Source organism: Loxodonta africana, chromosome 3 (genome assembly GCF_030014295.1).
Source record: "Loxodonta africana isolate mLoxAfr1 chromosome 3, mLoxAfr1.hap2, whole genome shotgun sequence".
NCBI classification, from domain to species: domain Eukaryota; kingdom Metazoa; phylum Chordata; class Mammalia; order Proboscidea; family Elephantidae; genus Loxodonta; species Loxodonta africana.
This window is the reverse complement of record NC_087344.1, coordinates 158,176,795-158,203,881: the sequence shown is the minus strand read 5'-3', so window position 1 is coordinate 158,203,881 and position 27,087 is coordinate 158,176,795. Positions and strand designations below refer to the sequence as shown.

Here is a 27,087-nt window from a genome sequence, read left to right as displayed (position 1 = left end):
AATTAGAAAATCAGTTGGGTTTTTTTTTTTTAATTTAAATGGTGGTTTTCACGTATGTGGTTAAAAGACCATCATTTTCGAGTTTTAGCATTTTAGGATATTTTAATCTGAGGCTATCCCTCTCCTAACAACTTCAGATGAGAGAAGTCAGTTTTACAGGATCTGTTTTTCAGAGCACACTGGCATCGGTGAACATCCAGGCTCTTCCAGACAAGGGTCAGAGGTTGCTTAATCAAATCCAGGCATTGGAGGATGCTCTCAGTGCTCTCACCCTCTCCCCAGAGCAAGGTAAAGGGGTTGTGTCCCAGAACCCGGGATTTGCACGAACTTTCAAAGAGACATGCAGGGAGCTATTTTGATAAAGAATGTGGGATCCCTTCACCTTTCCATTTTATTATCTGCTCCTGAGCTTTCTTGGAAATCACTCCATTTGATTTCTAAAAATGACTTCTCCTAATACATATGGGCCAACCTTTCTGACCCATTGTTTAAGCATCTGTTACAATCCCGCATTCTCTAGGAAGCCTTCTCAGGCTTACTGAGAAGTGACCCCACACTCTCTTGACCTCATCTCTACCCGTGCAATTCCTTCACTTAGTTTTCTAAACTTTCATTTGTTCTTCCTTTGTTTTTCCTGCAGGAACTAACGAGAAGAAAAACACTCAAGTACCACAACAGGGTAGCTGCACCAAAACTACCATTGACCCTCCCCACTTGGTGCCTCCCAAGCCCCTGCGGGGTCAGGATCTTCAGCCTCCCAGTTCTCTGGGACTAAATGCTGGAGGATCCAGTCAATACTTTGGAAGTAAGTCCCAAGGGCCTGGCCCTGGTGTGAATAATTAACACCTTCGAGTTAAATGCTGCCTAGTATATGACTTTGTGCCCAGGTAGAGGGAGAAGTCATTCTTTAGTTGTAAGTTGTCCATATAATAAAGATCCTGATGCTCAGTAGAGCTTTGCACCGTGTTGTTCATGTCTCTGTGATTGCAGAAACTGGCTGTCTTGTCCATCGGGGTCCCGATCAGCCAGCCTAGTGTCTGGCAAGTAGCAGTTGTCTAGTAAATATTTGTGAATGAAAACTGAGCTCATATTATTAGAAGGCAGGTAGAACAGAAGACAGTATTATTCCTTCTTGAGTGTGAGTGTTGTTAAGGCAGAGCAGATGAGTGACACGAGTGAAGACCTATGACTGATAGGCCCACAGGGAGCAGTAACACCTATTTAGCTAGGTGTTCTATCTGGAACCTTCTGGAAGAGCTTTGAATTCAGAAGTAATGGCAGAATGAAGATTCTAAATAAGGTCTTAAAAGTGTAAGACGATCAGCTGGTTTCCTGAGGAGAGGGTAGGAGCGCAGGTTGACAGGCAGAGACCATCAAAGGTAAGGCCATTTTTCTCCCAGTGGAGAACTGCTAGAGGTGTAGAAAGGAAAAAGGGGTGAAGACAGAAAACAGTGAGAACAGGAAGGTAGGAAAGAAAGTTGAAGAACAGTGTTTAACAAGGGAGTAAGAAATAGACTCAGTGCCAGTTGAAGCTAAGGTCATTCGAAAAGGGAAAAGAGAAAACATGCTTGTTAAAGCTGCCTAACAGTCTTGGCTGCTCAGAGGGCCTTTTGAGAACATTGCTATATTACAGCATCATCAAATAATCACAATGATGACTGAGCCAACGTGAAAAAAAAAAAAATCATATCAGATTATGAAGGTAAGAAATAAGTGGTGTCAGAAATTGTTTCAGAAAGAATTCCATCAAAATGTTTTTTTTTTTTATTTAAATATAATTTAACATTTAAATGGTTAATTTTTATTTGTTTAGAAACCTTTTGTGTGGGACATTTCATCCCTAAAATTGCAGACACCTGAGGTGCCTGTATTTACTAATTCTAGAAAGTCTCTGCATAGAATGAATGGGCTAAAAACGTTGTAGTATTTCCCAGTGCAATGTACAGTCACCTCACGACCTGCACTTTAGGAGTTGTCTCTCTCTGGCTGCCTGAGCTTCGACAGATTTCCTCTAGCTTGCCCTTTTTATTGCTGCATTTCTTCGCATCCAGCCCCAGGGATCTTTTCTTCCTAAAATATTGATAGGGCTATTTTTTTTCTCAGAAACTTATTCAAAGCTGAAGAAAAAAACTGTTAAAACTATTTGGGGCTATCTTATTTTTTTGTTATATTTTCTATTGCTTTGTCCTTTATTATAATAGTTGTTTATATGGTTTAAAACAAAAAAACAGAAGGGGATGGAGAAGCCCATGAGTCTAGGTGAATCTGGGAGCAAGGATTTTTGGTCGATGCATGGTTCTTTATATGGCAAATAATTAATTGCCCTTTTGTAGCTCTAGCCAGGACCTAATACTTGTGACACCTTTAGGTAACACCTATTTGTTTGCAGCCCATACAAGCCGAGATCGCCTTCATGCAGTGTGGAAAATCACAGGTGAAGCCATCGATGAGCTGCATCGATCACTTGCGTCGTGTCCTCGTGAGACAGCGGTGGTGGAAGATCCCCCTGGGTTGAAGGTGAGCCAGGGGAGACTCACAGTACAGAGTGTCCTAGAGCAGCTGACCACCACCCACAAAGAAAGAGACCACTGTGAAACTGCCCGGCAGAGTGCCATTCTGTTAGATCTTCTCTACCGACCGAAGTTTTAGTGGGTTCCCCTGCAGTGCTTTCTTTTTTTATGTGAAGCCATAGAGTTACGACTTAGAGCAGTGAAAGATTCATTTATTGAATTTTAGTAGGTGCCACAATGATACAAAGAAATTGCTGCTCTGAACAAACCAACTGAGGCAAAAATGTATGTGCAATATACATAAATCAATTAGAAAATGGCTTTAAGACAATAAAGGTAAAATGTGTATTGTAATGTAATATAAACTGTATGTTGTCAGTTGCCATCGAGTCAGCCCCAACTCCTAATGACCCCATACACTACAGGATCAGACTGTTGTGATCCATAGGGTTCTCATTGGCTTATTTTTGGAAGTAGATCACTAGGCCTTTCTTCCTAAGGCTGTATACAAGGTGCAAAAGGGATTTCAGAAAAAGGAAAGGTCACTCAAGGTCTGTATTTGTTCTCTGCTTGCTTTATGCCTTAAAAAAATTGCAGACCTATAGACAACAGAGAAGATAGCAATAAAACACTCCATTTAGGAGTGGTGGTGAGAAGGCAGGTACAGAGATTGATACATAAGTGATGATCTTGTGTCACCAACGCCTGAATTGGGGAGTGGCAGGCAGCATTACTGACTAGGTGGACTCATTTGCTATGGAACCTGGCGTTGGTGAAGGAGCTTAATAGCTCAAGAAATATGTAGAATTTTGAGAAGGTGTGTATTATTTCTTGTCACAGAGTACAAGGTAAACTAGAGTTAAGAAAAGACTAGAAAGGGGGACTTCAGCTGAAATTTATGACTAGCAATGTGGACTGGATGTTGACTACAGAAAAATTCATAATTTAGAGATAATGAGGAAAAGTCAGCTTAATGGCTAGTGAAAGCAGGGTGTCCAGTCAGAGATCTTGGTTGCAAGCAGTAGAAAATAACTTTGGCTGATTAAGCAGACAAACCAGAACACTTGAGAGCGAAAGATGGTGGTCTAAATAATAATGCTGGACAATAACATGAATTAGGATGTATGGTTACTCATGGAGATAGAGAAGGTGGGATCAAGAACTTTAGGGACAAATGAACAGCTTATATGATGACAACTAGGACATGGGGGGGGTCACTTGTAAAGAAAGAGTAGGAAATAAAAGGGTGGAGTATAAAGTTCATGTAGCTAGGATACAGCGTAGCCTCTCATCAGGTCATTTATACTTAACATTTGGGTATTACCTTTGTTAGGTTCCTTTGCTTCTGCACCAGAAGCAGGCATTAGCCTGGTTACTATGGCGGGAAAGTCAGAAGCCACAAGGAGGAATTCTGGGTAAGTCTGGCGTCATAACAAAAGCCAGCACTTATTGAATGCTTAAACATTATGCTAAACGTTTTACTTATATTGTCTTATCTAATTCTCACAACAACCCAAAGGGGTGGGTATTCTAATCCCCATTTTATGGATGAAGAAATTGAGGTATAGAAAGGTTAAGCAGCTTGTTCAAGAATACACAGCCAGAGGATCAGTCAGAGGTCTTGGTTGCAAGCAGTAGAAGCTAACTCTGGCTGATTAAGCAAAGAAGGAGTTTATTCTGTGGTGGCCCATAGAATCTCTAGGAGATGTGGAGAGCCAGGCCAGAGACCAAACTTCCAGAAGCGGTCACCACAGCCAAGTCAGAAATAGAGTGTGCTGTAGAAACCGTCACTGCTGCTTTGCTCCACCTAGCTCTAGAGAAAACCTCTGCCACCTCACAGCTAGAAACTTCTGTCCCCATCCCTAACTGAAGAAAGGATTCCACAGGGAGCCTCTTTTCTAGTTGTTTACATCTGAATTGAAGTGTCAGTACAGCTGGTCTGTAGAGCAAGGTCATGCTCCCAGTGCCTTAGCTGCAGAGGAGGCTAGAAGGTAAGTTTTCAATGCTTTGCCCTGGGGACTCAGCAAGCTAAAAATTTCCAAGGTGCTTAACTTCCAGAAAAAGTGACAGATGTCTACTATGGCTAGTAAGTAGCTATGTCGGGGGTCCCCAAGATTAGTCCCAGGTTTGATGATTCACTAGCAGCACTCCCAGCATATAGTTGTATTCATGGCTATGATTTACTATAATGAAAGGAAAGAAAGTGAAGCGAGCAAAGGGAAAAGACAGACGCAGTTCAGGGAAAACCACGTGCAAGCTTCCAGGGCTGTTTCCCACTGGAGTCACACAGGACACGCTTAATTTTCTCAGGAACCAGTTGTGACAGCACATGTGAAATGTTGCCAGTCAGGAAAGCTGGTTAGCAACTCAGCATCCTGAGTTTTTACTGGGAGCTGGTCACGTAGACAGCCTTAGTTTGACATGTACCAAAATTCTAGACTCCCAGAAGGAAAGCAGATGTTCAGCATATACCATATTGTTTGTACAAACAGTTTAGGCACAGTGAGTCACTATTTATTACCAGTTCTTGGAGTGGTGAGAACCTTCCCCAAATCCAAGTTTCCATATGCCAGCCAAAGGCCACCCTTATATTAGGCCTTTCAAAGCATAGCAGTCAGTTCGGCTATGTTAACTCATTTCTGCACAGTGGCAGAGCCAGAATTTGAACCTGAACCCATTGTCTGTCATTTTATTCTGGTATGTCAGAGTGATTAAATGATCACAGTAGCCAGACTTGAGCCTTGGTTTCTTAATCTACTGAAATGAGGATGTCATAGATTGAATTGTGGCCCCTAAAATTATGTGTCAACTTGGCTAGGCCATGATTCCCAGTATTGTGTGGTTGTCCTCCATTTTGTGATCTGGTGTGATTATCCTGTGTTGTAAATCCTAACCTCTAGGATGTTAATGAGGCAGGATTAGAGACAGTTATGTTAAAGAGGCAGGAGTCAATCTATAGGATTAGGTTATATTTTGAGTCAATCTCTTGAGATACAAAAGAATTGAGCAGAGAAGAGAGGGACCTCATACCACCAAGAAGTGCTGGAAGTGGAGCATGTCCTTTGGACCCAGGGTCCCTGTGCTAAGAACCTCCTAGAGCAGGGGGAGACTGATGATTAGGACAGAGAGAGAAAGCCTTCCTCTGGAGCTGGCACCCTGAATTGGGACTTCTAGCCTCCTAGACTATGAGAGAGTATATTACTGGTTGTTAAAGCCATCCACTTGTGGTATTTTTGTTATAGCAGCACTAGATGACTAAGACAGAGGATAATAGTACTTTATAGGGTTTGAATACAAAATGAGATAAGCTGAGCAGCTAGCACAATGACAGTACTCTTGTTCATCTGTGCCCTTCCTTGTGAATTGGTGCAAGGAATGTTTTTGACTGTTAAGGAAATGGAGGACTGTTTTGAGTTTCTCCAACTCCAGAAATGTGGTAGCACTAGTAAAGTAGGTAGTAGGATATATCTGCTGGACATTTTTGCTTTTGGGGATAACAGATAAAAAGACTAGGCAACGTCGTCAAACTGAGATAGGTATAAATGAATACATTAAATAGGTAACAACATAACATGGAGACTAGAGTAAGATCCAAATAAAAAAAAAGATCCAAATAGTATGCTTTAAATTTTACAAGAGTTGTAAATGCCTTTGACCTGGATCTCAAAATTAACACGAACAGCTAGGGTTTATTTTAATAAGGAAGATGAAAGATTCATTAGTTTAGGCGAAGGATAGTAACTGGAATGGCACTGACAGCGAAGAGAACAAAGGATCAATGTCTTTACCAGTGGTTTTTGTCTCTTAAAGCTGAGTTGATTTTTTTTTTTTTTTGCCCTAAATAATTAACTCTCCTCTTTTCCCCCCGCCAGCGGATGATATGGGCTTAGGAAAAACCCTGACAATGATTGCACTTATCCTGACCCAGAAGAACCAACAGAAAAACAAAGAGAAGGACAAAAACTCAATTACATCTAAAGGTGGTATACAAAAGCGCCTTCATAGCCTGCCATTTCCTAAACCATTTAAGGCAGCCAAGAGAGCTGTTTGTTAAACTAGAGGATATTTTTGGTTGTATTTAATTAATCTACTGGAAAACCAGTGTTAGACTACTTTCCTGTGGTATCATTTCTGATGCTGTGTGTGCTAATCGTAAGTGATAAGTTTTTTTCTCTTGTAACATAAACTTAACATGACCTGAGATTGGAAAAACATTTATGAAGAAAGCTAAAACTCTGGGAGCCTTAGTTTAAGCACAGTAATGATTATTTTTGTTAATGTTGAGAATATAACTACAGAGTAGATCCAAATTAAAGTATTATTTTTAAGGAAGATCACAAGTTCAGCTTTTAGCCACCATAGAGTGAGCTGTTTTCCACATCAGCCATGAAAGAAAATTACCAGGAAGATTATAGATAATTTCTATCTCATCGCAACCTATGCTTTTAAAATTTAATAACTGTATTTAAGTATCTTACAAAGATTTTGTAAAGATCTGATGTGTTAGGTATAGACACAGCACTTATAAATTGCAGTGTACACAAATACAATCTCACTTGGTTAGATAACTAAAAAACTCCGTGGCTGTCTACTCTCAGGGCCTTTAATGAACCCTGCTGCAGCTGGATCCTGTGTCCTTGTGCTGAATAGAGGCATGTGTACGCACGCACACACATACACACACACACACATCAGAAGATATTGCCGTCGGTTCTCAGCTGATTTAGTGGAGGCACAATGGTACTAGCGATCACTGTTTCCAAAATAATGTTTGTTTACTTTATAAAAGGGTTTTTGTACTTATATTCTAGTGTGGATGTACATTGTTATAATTTTCAGAAAAATTAGTCATGCTAGCCTGAATCAACTCTGGAAGCGTTAGCTAGGAAATGATCCAGCCTCTGTCTACTGGCCACTCAGTGAAAGCGCAGTGCCCTTTTAGACTGGGGCCATGTGTAAGACACTGTCCTCTCCCTCGGTAGCCTGCTGTCCCTTTGTCTGACACTCTTATGGGAGAAAATAAAGAATTAAGTGTTTTGGTTTAAAAGACCGTGTCTTCTGGTTGGAAGAGCAACAGTTGTTAAAAATGTTCATCGAAAGAATAATGTAGTCAGGTAATGCCTTTAAAAAGTTAAAGTTAATGAATGTAAGTAGGTGTTGATTGTTTTTTTTTTTTTCCCCTCTCAAGAGTCCTCTAACTTTACTTCCCAAGGAACACTAATTATCTGTCCTGCTTCCTTGATCCATCATTGGAAAAATGAGGTAGAGAAATGTGTGAGCCTCAACAAACTGAGAGTCTATCTCTATCATGGGCCAAACCGGGATCAACGTGCAAAAGTGTAAGTGTAGAAATACCGCAGTCTTTGAGGTGCTCGGCAGCTTGGCTTAAGGAACCATATTGACGTTCACTGGTAGAGACAGGTAGGAAAGAACACCACCTAGAACCTATCCACTCTCCCTGAGAATTTATTTAATCAGGGCTAATTTTAATGGTATTTGGAGCCCTGGTGGCACAGTGGTTAAAAGCTTGGCTGCTAACCAAAAGGTCGGCAGTTTGAATCTGCCAGCCGCTCCTTGGAAACCCTATGGGGCAGTTCTGCTATATCCTGTAGGGTTACTATGAGTCAGAATTGACTTGATGGCCATGGGTTTAATGGTATTTGTAAGGAGCACAGGTGGCACAGGAGTTAAGTGCTCAGCTGCTAACCAAAAGTTTGTTGGTTCAAACCCACCAGCGGTTCCATGGGAGAAAGGTGTGACAGCCTGCTTCCATAAAGATTACAGCCTTGGAAATCCTGTGGGGCAGTTCTACTCTGTCCTGTAGGGTTGCTGTGATGGCAGTGGGTTTCGGTTTCAGTGATACTTGTAGGGGACGGTGGTTCAGTGGTAGAATTCTCCCCTCCCATGCAGGAGAGCCGGGTTCCATTCCCAGCTAATGCATCTCGAATGCAGCCACCACCCATCCGTTAGTGGAGGCTTGTGTGTTGCTATGGTGCTGAACAGGTTTCAACAGAGCTTCTAGATTAAGACAAACTAGGAAGAAGGGCCTAGTGATCAACTTCTGAAAAATTAGCCAGTGAAAGTCCTGTGGATCACAATAGTCCAATCCTGTTGTGTATGGGGTCACCGTGAGTTGGGGGGCCAACATGACTGCTAATAACCACAGCAGTATTTGTGAAGACCAGAGGCAGATTTTCGTTCTCAAGACCAAACAGCTTTCACTCTGTACTAAGAGATACATCTTGAGAGAATGGTGTCTTTTTGGTGTGTCTTTGTCACTACATCCAACAAAAGCTACCATGTAAGGAGACCTTGGAAACCCGGGTGGCATAGTGGTTCAGAGTTCAGCTGCCAAAATGTTAGCAGTTCAAATCCACCAGGTGCTCCTTGGAAACACTGTGGGGCAGTTCTACTCTGTCCTGTAGGGTTGCTGTGAGTCATAATTGGCTTGTCAGTAGCAGGTTTGAGGGGACCTGAGGTACCCCAGTTGTCAGACAAGTAGCAGCAGAACTCCCCCTTTTCACATGTTTCTTTTGTTAGTATGAATGGAATCAGCCCAGTCTTTTAAAAGATCTTGATAGAATACCATTAATCAGTTGATATTTTTTTCCAGTTACGATCAAGTCAGTTCTGACTCACGGCGACTCCCCCGTGTCAGAGTAGAACTTGCTCCATAGGGGTTTCAATGGCTGTGGTCTTTCAGAAGTAGATAACCAGGCCCTTCTTCGGGGGCACCTCTGGATGGATTTGAACCACCAACTTTTTGGTTTGCCCCCACCCAGAGGAGCTTATTAGTTGCTAACCAAAACCTGTTCCCATTAAGTTGATTCTGACTCATAGGAACCCTATACAGAACAGAGTAAAACTGTCCCATAGGGTTTCCAAGGAGCGGCTGGTGGATTCCAGCTGCTGACGTTTTGCTTGGGAAGACAGGCTGTTCTAGCTATAGTGGGCAGGCTCAAAATGATCAGAGGTGAGAGATAAGGAAGCCAAGTGGATAAAATTTGCCTCTCCAAAATTGTGTGTGTGGATGAAGGACGTAAGCTAATAAATTCTGCCGTCTGTCCTTCCAGCCATATGCGTTGATACAGAAGGGTTAACTCTACATTATTGGAGTCCGTGGAGGAATCTTTTACCATTTTTTTCATGTTGTCTTTATGCAGCCTCTCCTCATATGACATCGTGATCACTACCTATAGCCTTCTGGCTAAGGAGGTCCCCACAAAGAAGCAAGAGGGCGAGGTCCCGGCTGCAAGCCTCAGTGGGGAGGTGAGGCTTGGGGGCTGCCACAGTTAGCAAAACTGCCTTCCTGTGAAGTCAGAAATGTCCTAAATGTTCCACCTGTAGAAATAAATAGGTCTCTTCTCTGTTCTCTCACTGTAAAAACAGTGTGGGGGCAGTGTCTGACCTCCACCAACCCCACAAGCGGAGAAGGAGAACCAGGATCAATAGCGCAAGGCTGACTCCCATGAGTTGGAGGCCAGACAAGCTTCCTCTCTCTGTCATCTTTACTAATTCTGATACCAGCTGTCCTTCCCACAGCACTTTCTACTTCTCTGCTGGGTTTGATAATTCATTGCAGTGGCCACACAGAACTCACAGACCATACTCACAATTAAGGGGTTTATTAGGGAAGTAACAGTTAGAATTCTGGCTCAGGAACACTCAAGGATACAGTTCTTCCATCAGGACAGCCTTTTCCCAACACTGCTCGCAGGCATGCCTCTCCTTGGCCCTCAGCCTGTGCCTAGAGGCACTTAGTTTTCTTGCTGTATCGTGGGTCTTTCTTACCACTACTTCTCACCATCTTCAGGGTTATAGCTTGCTCTCTCTCTTGGTCGCCTGCTTCCGGGAGCTTCTGAACACAGGGATCCTGGGTCCAAAAATGTGCTGGCTCCTGGCTGTTCTTCCTTGATGTTGGTGGGTTCCCCTCTTTCCCACCTCTGGGATGGCTTATTTCAAGCACCACGAGATACCAAAACTGATCAATCCCCTTGGTGGGCTACAATTAACCTATCTGCACAGTCCCACCCAATCACCTGGGTGGGAGTTACAAGACCATTGCAAGAAAGGCCACATTAAGTAATACATTGTACTGTACTTCCTCAGTGATAAAGGTGGAGATTTGGAACAATATTTAGTTGTTTTTGAAAAATGAAATTTCCACATGGCAGTTGTGGTAATAATCACATGAACATGGGAAAACCTCACTTGTTGAAATTTTTATTTTAGAATATTTGAGATATACTCTTTGATATTTTTTATATTTAGTATGTAGAGTAGTAGTGTAGGCTAGTAGCATTGGATGCTAATCAACGAAGACCAGGCAAGTTGTGGAATGACATCAGGGACATCATACATGAAGAAAGCAAGAGGTCATAGACAGGAAAGAAAGAAAAAACCAAACTGGATGTCGGAAGAGACCCTGAAACTTGCTCTTCAAGATGGAAGAGCTAAAGCAAAAGGAAGAAATGATGACGTAAAAGAACTGAACAGAAGATTTCAAAGGGCGGCTTGAGAAGACAGTAAAGTATTATAACGACATGTGCAAAGACCTGGAGAAAGAAAACCAAAAGGGAACAACATGATCAGCATTTCTTAAGCTGAAAGAACTGAAGAAAAAATTCAAGCCTGGAGTCGCAGTATTGAAGGATTCTACGGGGAAAATATTAAACGATGCAGGAAGTATCAAAAGAAGATAGAAAGGATACACAAAGCCTCTATATCAAAAAGAATTGGTGGACGTTCAGCCATTTAAGGTGGTAACATATGATCAGGAACCAATGGGACTGAAGGAAGAAGTCCAAACTGCACTGAAGGTATTGGCAAAAAACAGGTCTCTAGGAATTGTCAGAATACCAGCTGAGATGTTTCAGCACAGGGATGTAGCACTGGAAGTGCTCACTCATCTGTGCCAAGAAATTTGGAAGACAGCTACCTGGCCAAATGACTGGAAGAGATCCATGTTTATACCTGTTCCCAAGAAAGGTGATCCAACTGAATGCAGAAATTATAGGACAATATCATTAATATCACACACAAGTAAAATTTTGCTGAAGATCATTCAAAAGCAGCTACAGCAGTTTATCAACAGAGAACTGCCAGAAACTCAAGCTGGATTCAGAAGAGGACGTGGAACCAGGGATATCATTGCTGATGCCAGACGGATCCTGACTGAAAGCAGAGAGTACCAGACTATGCAAAGGCATTCGACTGTGTGGATCATGACAAATTATGGATAACATTGTGAAGAATAGGAATTCCAGGACACTTAATGTACTTGTGAGGAACCTGTACATAGATCAAGAGGCAGCTGTTCGAACAGAACAAGGGATAATGAGTGGTTTAAAGTCAGGAAAGGGGTGCGTCAGGGTTGTATCCTTTCACATACCTATTCAATCTGTATGCTGAGCAAATAATACGAGAAGCTGGACTATATGAAGAACGGGGCATCAGGATTGGAGGAAGACTCATTAACAACCTGTGTTATGCGGATGAATACAACCTTGCTTGCTGAAAGTGAAGAGGACTTGAAGCACTTACTAATGCAGATCAAAGACCACAGCCTTCAGTATAAAGAAAACAAAAATCCTCACAACTGGACCAATGAGCAACATCATGATAAATGGAGAAAAGATTGAAGTTGTCAAGGAGTTCATTTTACTTGGATCCACAATCAACAGCCATGGAAGCAGCAGTCGAGAAATCAAAAGACGCATTTCATTGGGTAAATCTGCTGCAAAGGACCTCTTTAAAGTGTTGAAGAGCAAAGATGTCACCCTGAAGACTAAGGCGCACCTGACGCATGCCACGGTGTTTTCAGTTGCCTCACATGCATGTGAAAGCTGGATGATGAATAGGGAAGACTGGAGAAGAATTTATGCCTTTGAATTGTGTTAGGGAAGAATATTGAATATACCATGGACTGCCAAAAGAAGGAACAAATCTCTCTTGGAAGAAGTACAACCAGAATGCTCCTTAGAAGCAAGAATGGTTAAGACTACGTCTCACATACTTTGGACATGTTATCATGTGGGATCAGTCCCTAGAGAAGGACATCATGATTGGTAAAGTAGAGGGCAGTGAAAAAGAGGAAGACCCTCAATGAGACAGATTGACACAGCGGCTGCAACAGTGGGCTCAAGTGTAACAATGATTGTGGGGATGGCGCAGGACTGGGCAGTGTTTCGTTCTGTTGTACGTAGGGTTGCTATGAGTCAGAACTGACTCGACAGCACCTAACAACAACAACAGCAGGCTAGTATTTTAATACTAAAATTTTGGTATTAATCCATCAATCCCAGCCTCCCCTTTTTACCCTTTACACCCCTCCACCCCCAGAAAAAGTTGCAAATAATAGGGCTACAAATGGGCCAGCAGCTAGATGATAACCACAGGAAAAGACCTGAATATTTGCTAGCAGATCCAGGGTATTCTCAGTTATATAGCATAGAGGCTTTGTTGCATAATTATTTTGGAGCCTTTTTCCCCTGAAAGTAGTGTTGTTCCAAGAACTAATCTTTTGCGTATGTTTTTATTGTTAGTGCAATAGAATGAATATTCACAGATTTCTGTGTTTGTGGGAGTCTCTAGAACATGTTTTTCACTTAAGAGTAATTCTGACTTCCTGCAGATAATAAACTTTTCAGGTTTCTCAATTCCCCATTGCTTTTGGGATAAAATCCACATCCCTTTATATGATACATTGGGATTTTTATCATCTTTCCCTTAGTCTGCATGCCCCTTTACTCCCCTGTGCCCGGCCCCCCCGTGGCACCTCATTCATGCTCGTTCTTACCAAGGAATTGTAGTTTTGCCATACCCTGTCACATTATTTTGTCTTTGTTCTCCCTTTGACTGAAATGCTTTCTGCCTGCTTCTCACAGTCTAATTTGTTTTTACCTGCTTCAAGAGTCCTTTCTGGACCACTCCCTTTCCACGGTCCTCTCATTTGGTTGAATGCCTTTCGTAGCACCCTGTGTTTAAGTGTGACAGAACACTCCATTTATTCAGCAAATATTGAGTTGTATCAACTAGGAGCCAAGGAGCCCTGGTGGTGCAGTGGTTAAGCACTTGGCTGCTAACCAAAAGGTTGACAGTTCAAACCACTCAGCAACTCCATGAGGAGAAAGACCTAGTGACCTGCTTCTATAAAGATTACAGCCAAGAAAACCCAATGGGGCTGTTCTACTCAATCACGTGGGGTCGCTGTAAGTCGAAAATCAACTCAAGAGCACCTAACAATACTACAAGCCAGGTGCTATTTCAGGTATTAGAGATACAGCAGTGAACAAGATTGACTACTGTCATGGATTAAATAATCCAGCTGAATTTATTATATACACACCATATTCTGATTATCTTTATACTTGTTTTTCTCCCCTACTAGATTGAACTCTTGAGAGTAGAAATTGTCCTTTACGTCTGGTTTAGCATCTTACATATAAAAGTAGACTTTTAGTAAATGTTGAGTGAATTTTAGTAAATTCAATAAAATTCAGTAAATAATTTGTTGAATGAATGAATTTGCAATCTTAACAACTAGTGTACTTCCAGCCCATAGATATTGCTCAAAAGGTATTGAGGGAGTAAGTGAAAATTCAAATTAGAAGACATTTTACTCTGAGGTACCTTAACCTCAAGGACTTGGACTCTCAAGTGACTTTTTTATTGGTACCTGTTAAGAGTTTCTTCTCCTAGTTTTTTAACTCTTACTCTGTTTACCTGATAGGAGCCCTCACATTTGAAGGTAAGAGAGAGTCCTCAATACTTGTTTTTCACCTGATCGATTTGAGCATGTGTACAGTTTTCCCGTGCTGTTGTTGAATTGATTTCACTCATCTTCCCTCCAGGGTATCTCAACACCTTTACTTCGCATAGTCTGGGCTCGAATCATATTGGATGAAGCTCACAATATTAAGAACCCCCGAGTGCAGGCTTCCGTTGCTGTGTGTAAGCTACAAGCCTGTGCCCGTTGGGCTGTCACTGGGACCCCCATTCAGAACAACCTGTTGGACATGTACTCCCTGCTGAAGTGAGTAAACTCTGTAGGATTATGTAAATGTGAACCTTGTCAGTAACCTAACCCTTCCTAATTATTTCATATCTCCTCATACAGCTCCAGTGTGTGCCAAATTTTCTTGTTTAGCAGATGACAAGCCAGTCAGCCTTTAAAGAACAAAAGTATTAATATCCATGAGAAAATATCTGTTGATTGACTGGCTGATACAGTACTTTGATTACATCTAGCTGCTTTATGTGCAAAAATATAGGACAGTTTGCATTAAAGGGAGCAAAATTTGTCTTCAGTCGAGTGAATGTTTTTGGGTGATTTCTGCTTTAAAACATATGGCCTGGGGTCAGGGCTACAATTTATTTGAAGCGAACAGAAAAGAGTGCTGATTTTGAAATACGTCCTTTTATTTTTATTCAGCCCGTGAGAGGATTTAGAATTTTTTTGCTACCCTTTGAAGCTTTTGGAATAAATTCTAACTATGGGTTATATGTCCTGTTGCGACGATGTGGATATTGTTAATGGAAAAACTCACGTTTTTATAATGTGGTTTTCATTACTGACTTGGATCCTTTTGATCTGCCTAACAGAGCTTTGCTATGAAATTAATTTTTAAAGATGATTGGATGACAGCTGTAACAGAAAATCTGATTGGTTTTTCATCTTATGTCTTACTTTTTCATCTTTCCATACCTCTCCTTCCCTACTCTCTGCCCTTTTTCCCCGACAAAAAAAAGATTTCTCCGTTGTTCTCCATTTGATGAATTTAATCTGTGGAAGAGTCAGGTTGACAATGGTTCAAAGAAAGGAGGAGAACGGTTAAGTATTTTAACCAAGAGCCTTTTGCTGAGGAGAACCAAGGACCAGCTGGACTCCACTGGCAAACCTTTGGTAATCTTATTTATACCTGTCCCTGGGGAGAGCAGGGAAGGAAGATGGCCATGTCCTTGTCTGGGGTTGAACAGCCATCTATCTGCTTTGCTTCGGGAGCCTCTGAATTTCCTGATGAAGAGGCCCTAGAGTTGCTGTCCTGTGCCGTGTGTTGTAGCAGTCTTGTATTTAGGGAAGGGTGGAAGCTGCTGTCTTAGGGTTGATGAGATTTCTAGTGTGAGATATGGGGAATTTGCTTCATAATGTTCAATTAATTTGTATAGCTTCATGCTGGCCCCTTTTTTTTTTTAAACTCTTCCAGGTGATGCTGCCCCTGCGTAAATTTCAGTTGCACAAGTTAAAGCTTTCAGAAGATGAAGAGACTGTTTACAATGTCCTTTTTGCACGATCAAGGTGTGTACAGTGCAGTGCAGAAGCACCTTTTCAGATGGTTTGTTGTTTTCTTCCTGTTTTTGCTTGGTGATGAGTTGAGGGTCAAGTTTCCTATAACTGTATTTGTGGTATTATTGATTCCTTGGGCATTGGTTTTCCTTTTTTACCCCCTTTTTTACTTCTTTCCTCCCTCCCTGGCCCAAATCTGTCTCATATACACATTGAAGGCTTTTGACCCTGTTCTCCCATTGGCTTCCTTGCATGGAAGTCCTAGGGTGTGGGCACCGTGCACCACATCTGTCTGGTCCTTGTGGGGCTGTCCTGGGAAATTACATCTCTTTATCTTGTCATTCATGGAGCCCTGGTGGCACAGTGGTTAAGAGCTCAGCTGCTAACCAAAAAGCTTGGCTGTTTGAATCCACCAGCTGCTCCTTGGAAAACGTATGGGGCAATTCTACTCTGTCCTATAGGGTGGCTATGAATCAGAACCAATCTAATGGCATCTAACAACATCTTGTCATTTAGCATCTCGCCGGAGCTTAAAAAAAACCTGCTCTGTAATCCTTCATGTCATTGGCTCTTTGCACTTGCTCTAGGACTCTTGCCTTTCCCAGACTTCAGAGTTACTCTCTTCCACTTGGTACTCTCACTCTCACTTCCAATGTGAATACCGTTTTTTCCTTCTCTTTTTATGCCTTATGTTTATTATTATGGAGCCCTGGTGGCACAGTGGTACACATTTGGCTGCTAAGTAAAAGGTTGACAGTTTGAAACTACCAGCCATTCCTTGGAAACCCTATGGGGCAGTTCTGCTCTGTCCTGTAGGATCACTGTGAGTTGGAATCGACTCGATAGCAATGGGTTTGGTTTTTTGGTTTATTATTAGCTCATTAAAAAAAAAAGATTTGGTGTTTTAAATAATGACTTCTTTTTCACAACCTTTGACGAATGCTTGCTGTTATTTTGGTATCATTTAACAAGCTCGTGTCTATACTTTGCCAAAGTCCTGCTCCATGCACAAACAGTAACATTTGTAAACTTATTTAATCCTGGAGACCATTATGCATGCATATTGTCTTTTGGTCTGAGGCAGGTCAGCTCTGCAGTCTTATCTAAAAAGACATGAAAACGGGGACCACCAGTATGGAAGAAGCCCTGATAATCCCTTCAGTAAAGGTAAGCAATGGGAGACTGACTGCTTATGAAAATGGGGATTCCGATTTAGTAAAATGACAGAAATATTAGATTGTGAATTCTTGGTATCAGAGACTTGACCTTAGCCAAGAACCTCGAATCAAAGTGAAATATACAGATTTGCTAGGCACCAGATCTGGTGATCTGAACTGTTTTTTAATTATTATCTATACTCGCTTTATTAAAACACAATTAGGTTTCTGAAGAGGGTCCTGGTAGTGCGGTGGTTAAGCTCTCAGCTGCTAACCGAAAGGTTGGCTGTTCAAACCCACGTAGCAGCTCTGTAGGAGAAAGACCTGGCAATCTGCTCCTTTAAAGACTACAGCCTAGAAAACCCTATGGGGCAGTTCTGCTCTGTCATATGGGGTCGCTGTGAGTCAGAAATTGACTTAATTGCACCTAACAACAACAAGTCTATAATGAAAACCAGTATTTCATTTGGCTTAATTCTTGGTTGATACAGAAAACCAAAAAACCAAAGCCGTTGCCGTCAAGTCGATTCCAACTCATAGTGACCTGATAGGACAAAGAAAAACTGCCCCATAGAGTTTCCAAGGAGCACCTGGTGGATTTGAACTACTGACCTTTATGGTTAACAGCTATAGCACTTAACCACCATACCACCAGGGTTAGTGGAGAAGTGAGTTATAACAATATTGTTGAATCTCAGATGAAACAAACAGCCTCATTCAGTTCTTCCACCTATTATTCTTTTATAAATCCTGTATTATTTCTCGTGGTCTGTTTTCCCTCATGGAAGTGGAACAAGAGTTTGGATACAGTGGGCCTGGAAACTCGGTAGCGGCAGACTCTCCGAGATCCAGCACCGTCCACATATTGTCGCAGTTGCTGAGACTCCGTCAGTGTTGCTGCCATCTGTCTTTACTGAAGTCGGTAAGAAAAGCACGTAGCATACTGTCGTACGGTCATCTGAGAAGGCCATTTCAGTCTCCTGCAACTGTGAGCCCGTCTTCTAGATCAAGGAAAATGGTGTTTGGGGATTTTTTTCTTGATGGGGTGGGGAAGAGGGGGGTTTGCTTATTTTACTTTATGTTAATCTTGATAATTCCCATAGTGTCTAGAACAGTGCTTTATGGTTATTTGTTTTATTTGTTTTGCTTATAAACTTATTTTAGAATGGAAAATGGCATTTTGTTAAAAAAGAAACCATTTATAAATGCTTTGGTATTTCAGAATGTCATAAAGCTAACTCAGTTATTAGTGTTTTCTGCTTTGGGCCAGTATTAGGACTTTTAAGTCTAGATATGAAAACACAGGTATTCATAAAAAATACACATTGAAAAGGTGCCTTTATATTGGAGAGAGACATGTCCATAATTCGGGGGAGTATGTTATGCTTTTGAGGCTCTGTAGTAATGTATAATAGCTTAATTGACTGTATTGTTCCAGGTGGGAATAATAGAATGATCATGTAGTCTGTCTGGCAAAGCTTTAAAACGTCTATCATTTGGTTTATCTTTAGTCTGGTAAAAAAGTAAACTTGCAAGATGACACTTGAATCAGGTTTCTCTGCAGAGTTTCTGATGCTAAATTACAAAGTGTTTTGTTGTATAAAGTGTTAAGCAAGCAGCACTTCATCAGCAGGTAATGTGACTTGCTCCCTTAACTTCCCATCTGCTCCCCTCTCCTGTCTTTGTTTTGCCCAGGCCTTGGATCCAACAGAACTGAGTAGAGAAGGCCTCGTCCTTTCCCTGGAAGAGCAGCTCAGTGCATTGACCCTGTCTGAACTCCACAGCTCAGAGTCATCTTCCATGGTTTGCATGAATGGCACATCCTTCAAGGTGGAGCTTTTCGAAGACACAAGGGAGAGCACTAAGGTATTGTCGTCACCTTTAGTCTAGTTAGAGAGACTTCGATTTCTTGCACGTGTTCCTGTTTGAGAGGGCCTCCTGTGTCCAAGCTGGTATGGCCATTTGATGGGAGAGTGAGAACTATTAGATTTTAGCTGATCAGATTCTCCCTGCAGTCTTAAAGCCTCGTTTTATTTCACAAATAATCCAAATCCTTATGATAAGTTGGGCCTTCAGAGACTGATTTGGTACAGCCTCAGCTTCAAGACAGATTTTCTGTGATGGGTTACTGGGAAAGGAGTATACCAGGCTTATGCTAAGGATGGGGCTAAGTGAGTGGGTGGTTTGTTTAGGGCGAGCCTTAAAGGAAAGCAACAGAGGCAGGAGACTAGTCATATATCTGAGTGAGGGTTTTTGTTAAATACCCGGAGAGCTTGTTTGGAAGCTTTAGCAAGTGTTCCTTAGTCTAGAAAGCTCCTCTTCAACAATATTTGGAGCAGACTTGAAAGTGGGCAAAGCTCTTTTACTTTCTCCTTATGTAAATATTAGGATAGGACCTTCTGTGTTCTAGCAGTGCGCTAGGTGCTAGGGGTACAGTCATCAACCAGAGATGGGCTGTTTCTGGCTCCTCGAAGCATCTCAAGTAGTGGAAGCAAGAGGTGACTCATAAGCAGTTAATGTTCAGTGTGATGAAGACCCTGACAGTAGAAACAGAAGATTCTATAGTAGCATGTAGGCAGTGAGGGCTCCTGCCTCACCCAGACTTTGGAAGTTGGGGGGGACCTCCAGGAAGAAGTGACATTAAGCTGCCATGTAATGGTGTTCTAGGCAAGAAGGAATAAGATGGGCAAAGATGAAAGAAAGCATGGCTTATTAGAGGAAGACTTTTGGTGTGATTAGAGCATCGAGCTTGAAGAGACTCACTGAGAGATGAGGCCAGAGAAGTAAGCAGAGACCAGAGCAGTAGGGAGCTGGTAGGTCATGTTAAGGAGTTTGGACATTATCCTTAGTAGGAAGCCACTGAAGGGACTTCAGCCAGGGGAACAAAAGGACAAACATGCATTTTAGAAATAGCCCTCTGGAATAGAGAGAGATAACACTAGGATCGGAGAGACCATCTAGCGGACTGTTGCAGTAATTCAGCGTAGAAAAGGTGGAGACAAATGAATTTGCTTAAACCTACATATGCTAATGTAACATTTTCCCAGATATCATCTCTGTTGGCAGAATTGGAGGCAATCCGAAGAAATTCAGGGTCCCAGAAGAGGTAAATACATTATTTCATTTTCCAAGTATTGGTTGTGATTAAGTAAGAAAATTTCATGCGGCTTGTTATGGACTGAATTGGTCCTCAAAAAAATATGTGTTGTAAATCCTGACCTCTCCCTGTGGTAGAGCCCTGGTGGTGCAGTGGTTAATAGCTTGCTTACTAACCAAAAGGTCAGCAGTTGGAATCTACTAGCCGCTCCTTGGAAACTCTGTGGAGCAGTTCTGTTCTGTCCTGTAGGGTCTTGGTGAGTCGGAATGGACTCAGTGGCAATGGTTGTTTTTAATCCTGTGGTTATAATCCTATTTGGAAATGGGTTATCTTTGTTGTGTTAATGAGGCAGGATTAGTGTAGGGTGTGTCTTGAGATTTATAAAAGAGATTAAATGAGCAAGCAAAGATGGGGGAAGATTGATGCCAAGCCACCATGGAGATCTTGAAGGAACCAGGAAATAAGCTGAAGAGCCAGAAAGCCTTCTGCTAAAGCTGGCACCCTGAATTCGAACTTCTAGCCTCCTAAACTGTGAAAAAATAAGTTTCTGTTTGTTAAATCCATCCATTTGTGGTATTTCTGGTTTAGCAGCACTAAATAACGAAAAAGAAGAAGACCATCCATGAGATGGATTGACACAGTGGCTGCAACAATGGACTCAAGCATAGCAATGATTTTGAGGATGGTGCAGGAGCGGGTGGTGTTTTGTTCTGTTGTTCATAGGATTGCTATGAGTTGGAACCAATTTGATGGCACCTAACAATAAGAAATAACTAAGATACTGCTGATAGTTATAAATCTCAGCTGTTTATATCAAGAACCTTGAGTCATGCTCAGCAGAAAACACTAAGGTTGTAACACAAATTCCCTCTGATTTCTAATTGAAATATTTGTGGCACAGATTGGAAGGAGATCTCTGGAGGTTCAGGATAAGCTAAGCATCTGAAGAAGCATTTAAAAGTAGAGGGGTGTGATCAGATAGGGGCCTCAGAAGTGCTGATAATGTTCTCAAGCTGGGTACATGGATGTGAGGAGGTTCGTTCTGTTATTTGTTACTTTACATATATTTTGTACATCTGCATTTGGATATATGAAATATTTCAGTCTAAAACAAACTTCAAAACATGGTTGGGCATGGGGTGAGTAGAGAAGCCAGCAGCTTGGAGTTCTGGCCACAAAGGGAGGGTGGTCTGTATCCCTTTTCTGCAGGGCCACAGATCTCTGGGTGAGTACAATGTCCCCAAATTACAGTTGGCTGCAGTCGTGGCTTTAGTCTGGCCCCCACTTTATTCTGACTTGATTTAGTCTGGTAAAAAAAAAAAAAATAGAAAAACTGTAGAATGGATCTAGAAAAAACTAGATGCAGTATAATCTTATAACGTGACCTAAGTGTGTACAGTTTTCCCTTAGGTAATAGAAGGCCTTTCCTCTATTACATTTGATGACTGAAAAGTCTTAAGAATAACAGGGGCGTTAAAGCCCTGCAGATGAATTAGTTTAATCTGTTCTTGGTGGGTTTGATTTTTTAATTTTTTCTCTTCCTCCCAGTGTCATTGTCTCTCAATGGACCAGCCTGCTGAAAGTTGTAGCTTTGCACCTTAAGAGGCATGGAGTGACTTACGCCACCATTGATGGCTCTGTCAACCCCAAAGAGAGAATAGACTTGACTGAGGCATTCAACAATCATTCTAGGGGTCCACAGGTATGTGTGGGTCACATCAGAGTTTTTTAATTAAGAGAAAATTGTTCTCAGTTTTCTGCATAGAGAGTCATAATGTAACAACTCAATTTAAAAATATTTACAGTCTTTGTAATTTTTGGAACACATATCAAAGTATACAGATTATCTAAAGAGAATAAAATATGAGGACGAAAAGGAGAATGAGATCAAAAGTGATTAGGATCAAGAGAATCTTTGTGGTGGAGGCAACGTTTGAGATGAGCCTGGAAGGATAGGTGGACTTTTGATAGGAGGAAATACGGAGAGAAATGGATGAACAAAGTCACACAATTGTGGATGATAAGAATTTGAAAGTCATTAGTTGAGGGAAGGCAGGAGAATCATTTTAGCAGTAGGAAAAGGGAGGACTGATGGTATAGACAATTTGGTTAATGGCAAAGTTACCGAGCTAACCACCCCAGTGCTCTAGATTGTAATATTCATATATTTCGGCAGGCACACAATTATTTTTTTGAGTTTGACTCACAAAAAAGTGAAGTGCGAATCGTCTCAAAGGTGACACGTGGGAGGCGGAATATTAAAATTTCAAAAAACAGTGTGTTACAATGACAGCAGAAGGAAACTTAATAGGAACTCACTGCTTATTTGCATTGATCTTGGGCTTGAACCTGAGACAGAAGAAGAGATGTTTTTATGAGATCAAGTTTATATAAAGTTAATGGTATTCTTCCTTTTGAAGGTTATGCTAATCTCTCTCTTGGCTGGAGGTGTTGGTCTGAACTTGACTGGAGGAAACCATCTCTTTCTTCTTGACATGCACTGGTAACTATTCTGGAGTTTTCTTGAGTTGTCATGACATAGGAGGGAGAGCAGGGGGGCCAGAGGAGCAGTAGGGACATACGTATGTTCAATGTGCTCTTTTTTTCGTTGTAGAAATGCCTCCATGCATATATGTATATATATGTATATAGCTACAGATTTAAACAGCTGACTTCCTTGAATCCCTAAGCAAGACTTTAAATGACTACTTAAAATAGTGCAATCATTTTAGTGTTAACCTAACATCTGTTTCCATAGAAACTGGAAGTAGAGCTTTTCCTCATGGCGAAGAGCTAATACCTCTCAGTTTACCTCTTCTCCAGAATACTACATTCCAGACATATTTGTTGAGATCCAAGAAAATGTCAGCCTTGGAGATCAAGGGGAAGCCTTATTCCTAAAGGCAAAGGCCAATCAGTTTTCTAATTATATTAAAAGTAAACTTAACATATATAGCCTCTGGTCTCACTGCACGCGGCATCAACTCCAGGAGCATAACAGCATCCTTCCTGGATATGAGAAGAATGAGTGAGTGTGGTGCTATGTGAAAATCTCATTAATCCCAATTTCTGGTTTTCCAGTTAAGCCAATCATAGATGGCACTGGTGCTGGGGATTGCCATTTGTCTAAGTCTCCAAGCAGCCCAGATTGGTTCAAACAGGCCAAACTGTCATTATCTTTGGAGAGAATGTGTTTAGGTCTTACTGTTCTTGGGACTCCCCCCGTACATGTGAGTGAGGAAAGCACACTGGGAATGTATGGTGAGAAATATGCTGTTTTCTGAAATGGAGAAACATTACCCAGGATCTCGAAGACGTAAAATGAGAAACTAGTTCGGAGCTGATCAAATGAGAATTTATGAAGAAGGGAACAGATTCAGACTACTTAGTTGAATCATAGAATATTAAAGTTGAAAAATGTATTTGAGATCCTTTAGCCAGCCCTCCCGTTTTCCAAGTAGAAATCTGAAGCCTAAAGAGTTGAGGTTAGATGACTTGCCCCAGGTCGTCTGGCTGGTTAGTGACTGGGCTCAAGGGGTAAGTGTCACCTCAGTTGCTTAGATGCAGCACGTGGTGATTGAGCAAAGAGTAACCCTTAGCAATCTGACCCAGTTCTTCTCATTAAAGGTCAAGAAGGTGTCTGACACTAACCTTTGCTAGGCACCTAGGACAGTGGTTGGCAAACTTTTTCTGTAAATGTTTTAGGCCAGCTGGTAAATCTTTTAGGCTTTGCAGACAATACAGGTTTCTGTCACATAATCTTCGTTTTTTGCATTTTTCGTTTACCATCCCTTAAAAACATAACAACTGTTTTTAGCTCACAAGTCATACAAAAACAGGATGCAGGCTAGATTTGGCCTATGGACTGTAGTTTGCCGATCCCTGGTCTAGGATGCCAGTACCTTTGAGCTTTACCCTCTTCTAATAGGAATCCATCACTTGAAGAGCAAGCTTGTGACCGAATTTACCGAGTAGGACAGCAGAAAGATGTTGTTATACACAAGTAAGTAAAGGTCTCCCAGGACCCTTCCCAACTTCCGCCTTCAGGAAAGCCTTTCTTCAGTTGTGTTTTAATAGAATGTAAAATATTTGTTGATCACTTTTCTAGTGATGCTCCTGAGGCATACTCTCCTTGGCCACAGGATGGAAATGAGAGCAGTTTGGGAGTAACTTCAGAGATGGTCCCTTCAAACAAAGAACAAGGTCTTATATAATAGTGAGCTCTGTCTTAGAGTAGCTTGAAAGAAACCATTTTCAAGATAGCTTAAAGAAGACAGTCATTCTCTTAGATAGCTGCAGAAATATTATCAAAATCAGGATGTTAATATAGGCACAATATTATTATCTGATCTATAGACTTTACTGAGATTTTGCCAATTACCCCAATGATGTCCTTCATAGCAAAAGAAAATTCCAAATTCTTTGTAGCATTCTGTTGTCATGACTCTTTTTAATTTCCTTTAATCTGGGACAGTGCCTCCTTTTTTCCTTTTGTTTTATATTGATATTTTTGAAGAGTAAAAAAGGCTAGTTATTCTGTAGAGTCTCCTTATACTTAGGACTCTCCTCTCTTCAAAAACAGTAAAACCTGCCTTAATGCTATACTTCACTCTAACTATGGCCCTGTTTTTCTCCTTCCTTTTCATGGCCAAGTTTCCTGAAGAATTAGACATTACTGTCTGTCTTTACTTGCTTACCTCCCGTTCTTTCCTCAGCCTCTGCAAACTGGCTTTCACCCCTGTTGCTGTACTGAAATTGCTCTTGTTAAGGGACACCAACAGCTTCCAAAATTTGCCAAGTTCAGTGATTATGTTAGTTGTCCTCTGTCTTCAGCCCTCTTCTTAGCTTACTCTGTGTTCCCCTTCCTTAATAATCCTGTTCCCTCCATTAAGTCCAAAATCTGTATCAGTTTCAAGGTCTCCTAAACTGCAGACCAAGGTCTCCAAATCCCTGCTAGACATCTGAATCTGGGTGTCTACATATTCTCCTACTACTGTTTATTCATCTCATTCAGCAAATAAATACCTATTGAGCAGCCACTATGTAGCAAGTGTTATTCTGTGCTCCAGGGACTCAAAATGTCACAAATAAATTTCTTTCATCACCTCAAATCTGTATTCTTTGAGTTTATTAGTATCACTGTTCATCTAATCACATAGCCAGAAACTAGACTCCTCCCTCTTTCTTCTCACTTTCCACATATCAGGACCTTTAGTTTTATTTACTAAACGTCTCTCACAACCATTGTTTCTTTTCTATCCCCATTGCCACTTAAGTCCTTGTTTTGCAGCTTGTCCCTTTAGGTAACAGCCTCCTCTTCACTGACTCCTGTCCTTCTCTGCATCACCACCAGAGGGCTCTTTCTCACTAATAAATCTGTCATCCCACTCCGCAGATTTCTCGGTAGTGCTCACTTCCTGTAGGATAAAATCTAAATTTCTTAGCACGACATGCAGAGGCGCTCGTGATCTGGCCTCTGCCAGCCTCTTGAGCTTCTGCCATTGCAGTATACAACGTGACTGAGTCCTCGTGACTTTTCCCTGGCTATTCTGGATGGCTGATCTTGCTCCAACACAGCACATGCCAAAACTCATCCACGGTTTACACACGTTGTTCCCATTTGCTGGAATGCCCTTTGTACTGTTCCATCTGGCAAACCCTTGCTTATCCTACAAGGCCACACTTGGAGAGTTAACTGGTGAGCTCTTCGGTGGAGCCTTCCCTGACTACTCCATACAGATTGCTCTCTTTTTTTCCCAAATATAAGGGAGCCTGGATCTGATTTTACTTTAGGTCCTTTATTAAAGCTAACTTTCATGGAACTTTATGTTCAGAAGGAAAAACACCTGCAAAGAGACTAACCAAAGCCAAACCAAACCCATTGCTGTCAAGTTGTTTCCAACTCATAGCGACCCTAAAGGACAGAGTAGAACTGCCCCATATGGTTTCTAAGGAGCGCCTGGTGGATTCGAACTGCTGACATTTTGGTTAGCAGCCATAGCTCTATAACTGCTATGGCACCAGGGTTTCCAAGAGACTAACAGGCCCCATAAAACCGAAAGTAGACATATTGAAACATCGAAACCAGTGTCACACATACACGTCCCAACAAAAAATTCCCAGTATTTCTACCATATGCAAAACTCAGTTCTAAGCAGTGTAGGAATAAATGATAAACCTGTCCTGCAACGGGCTTACGTTGCAGCTAGCTGTATCTACTGAAACTCAGGTCAGAGAGGGATGCATTTAGCTAAAAGCAATAGAATTAATGACTAACAGGATCTTAAACAGGTAGGGGTGCATTTTTTCTTTCTTGACAAATATTCTGAAAGCTGGAACAGACAAACTGCTTTTTAATCCTAATACACGCTGAACATGCTTCCATTATAGCACTTACCAGGTTGTATTATTATTGTTTTTTATCCCTATGTCTGTCTCTCCTGTTATGTCTTTGAGGGCAAGATCATGTTAATCTCTTCATCCCCGACACCAAAACTAAAACCAAACACATTGCCGTCGAGTGGATTCCAGCTCATAGTGAGCCCTATAGGACAGAGTAGAACTGCCCCTTAGGATTTCCAAGGAGCGCCTGGTGGATTGGAACTGTCGACCTTTTGGTTAGCAGCCGTAGCTTTTTTAACCACTACATCACCAGGGTTTCCACACCTAGCATAGCGCATGGCACATTGTGGTTGCTTAATTAACACATGCCGAATGAGTGAATAAATGACATGACCACAGTGGTATTTCCTCAGTTTGAAAAACTTGTTTTCACTGAATTAGCCAAGAAACAGAAACTCTGTGTTTCAGCCAGGACATTAAGGCCCAGCAGAGAGAGAAGGTTTCAGGCCTTCTAACCTTATCAAGATGGAACTTTCTGGGTGAAAGTTGGATCTCTATACTTTTTTGGATAGGGATATCTTTTGCTTATTTTGGCCTTTTTCTGTTAGCTTCGGAAAGAAATAAAGAGCCAATTTGAGTCACATCATTTTAAATGGATATATATTTATTCAAAATTGTTTGGGTCTCTTAAACATA

At 41.5% G+C, this 27,087-nt stretch overlaps 1 protein-coding gene across 1 annotated transcript in view; it reads left to right on the top strand.

The window, feature by feature from the left end:
* Positions 1-27,087, top strand: part of TTF2 (transcription termination factor 2) — a 54,645-nt gene that overhangs the window by 18,405 nt on the left and 9,153 nt on the right. Inside the window, exons 6-22 of the mRNA XM_064282370.1 lie at positions 174-288; positions 641-805; positions 2,390-2,517; positions 3,844-3,925; positions 6,383-6,490; positions 7,699-7,849; positions 9,674-9,779; positions 14,363-14,544; positions 15,261-15,414; positions 15,716-15,807; positions 16,880-16,962; positions 17,741-17,874; positions 18,648-18,818; positions 20,000-20,058; positions 21,598-21,751; positions 22,470-22,552; positions 23,978-24,052. Of these exons, the coding sequence (XP_064138440.1) occupies positions 174-288; positions 641-805; positions 2,390-2,517; positions 3,844-3,925; positions 6,383-6,490; positions 7,699-7,849; positions 9,674-9,779; positions 14,363-14,544; positions 15,261-15,414; positions 15,716-15,807; positions 16,880-16,962; positions 17,741-17,874; positions 18,648-18,818; positions 20,000-20,058; positions 21,598-21,751; positions 22,470-22,552; positions 23,978-24,052 (2,042 nt within the window). The remainder of the gene's footprint in view (positions 1-173; positions 289-640; positions 806-2,389; positions 2,518-3,843; positions 3,926-6,382; positions 6,491-7,698; positions 7,850-9,673; positions 9,780-14,362; positions 14,545-15,260; positions 15,415-15,715; positions 15,808-16,879; positions 16,963-17,740; positions 17,875-18,647; positions 18,819-19,999; positions 20,059-21,597; positions 21,752-22,469; positions 22,553-23,977; positions 24,053-27,087) is intronic.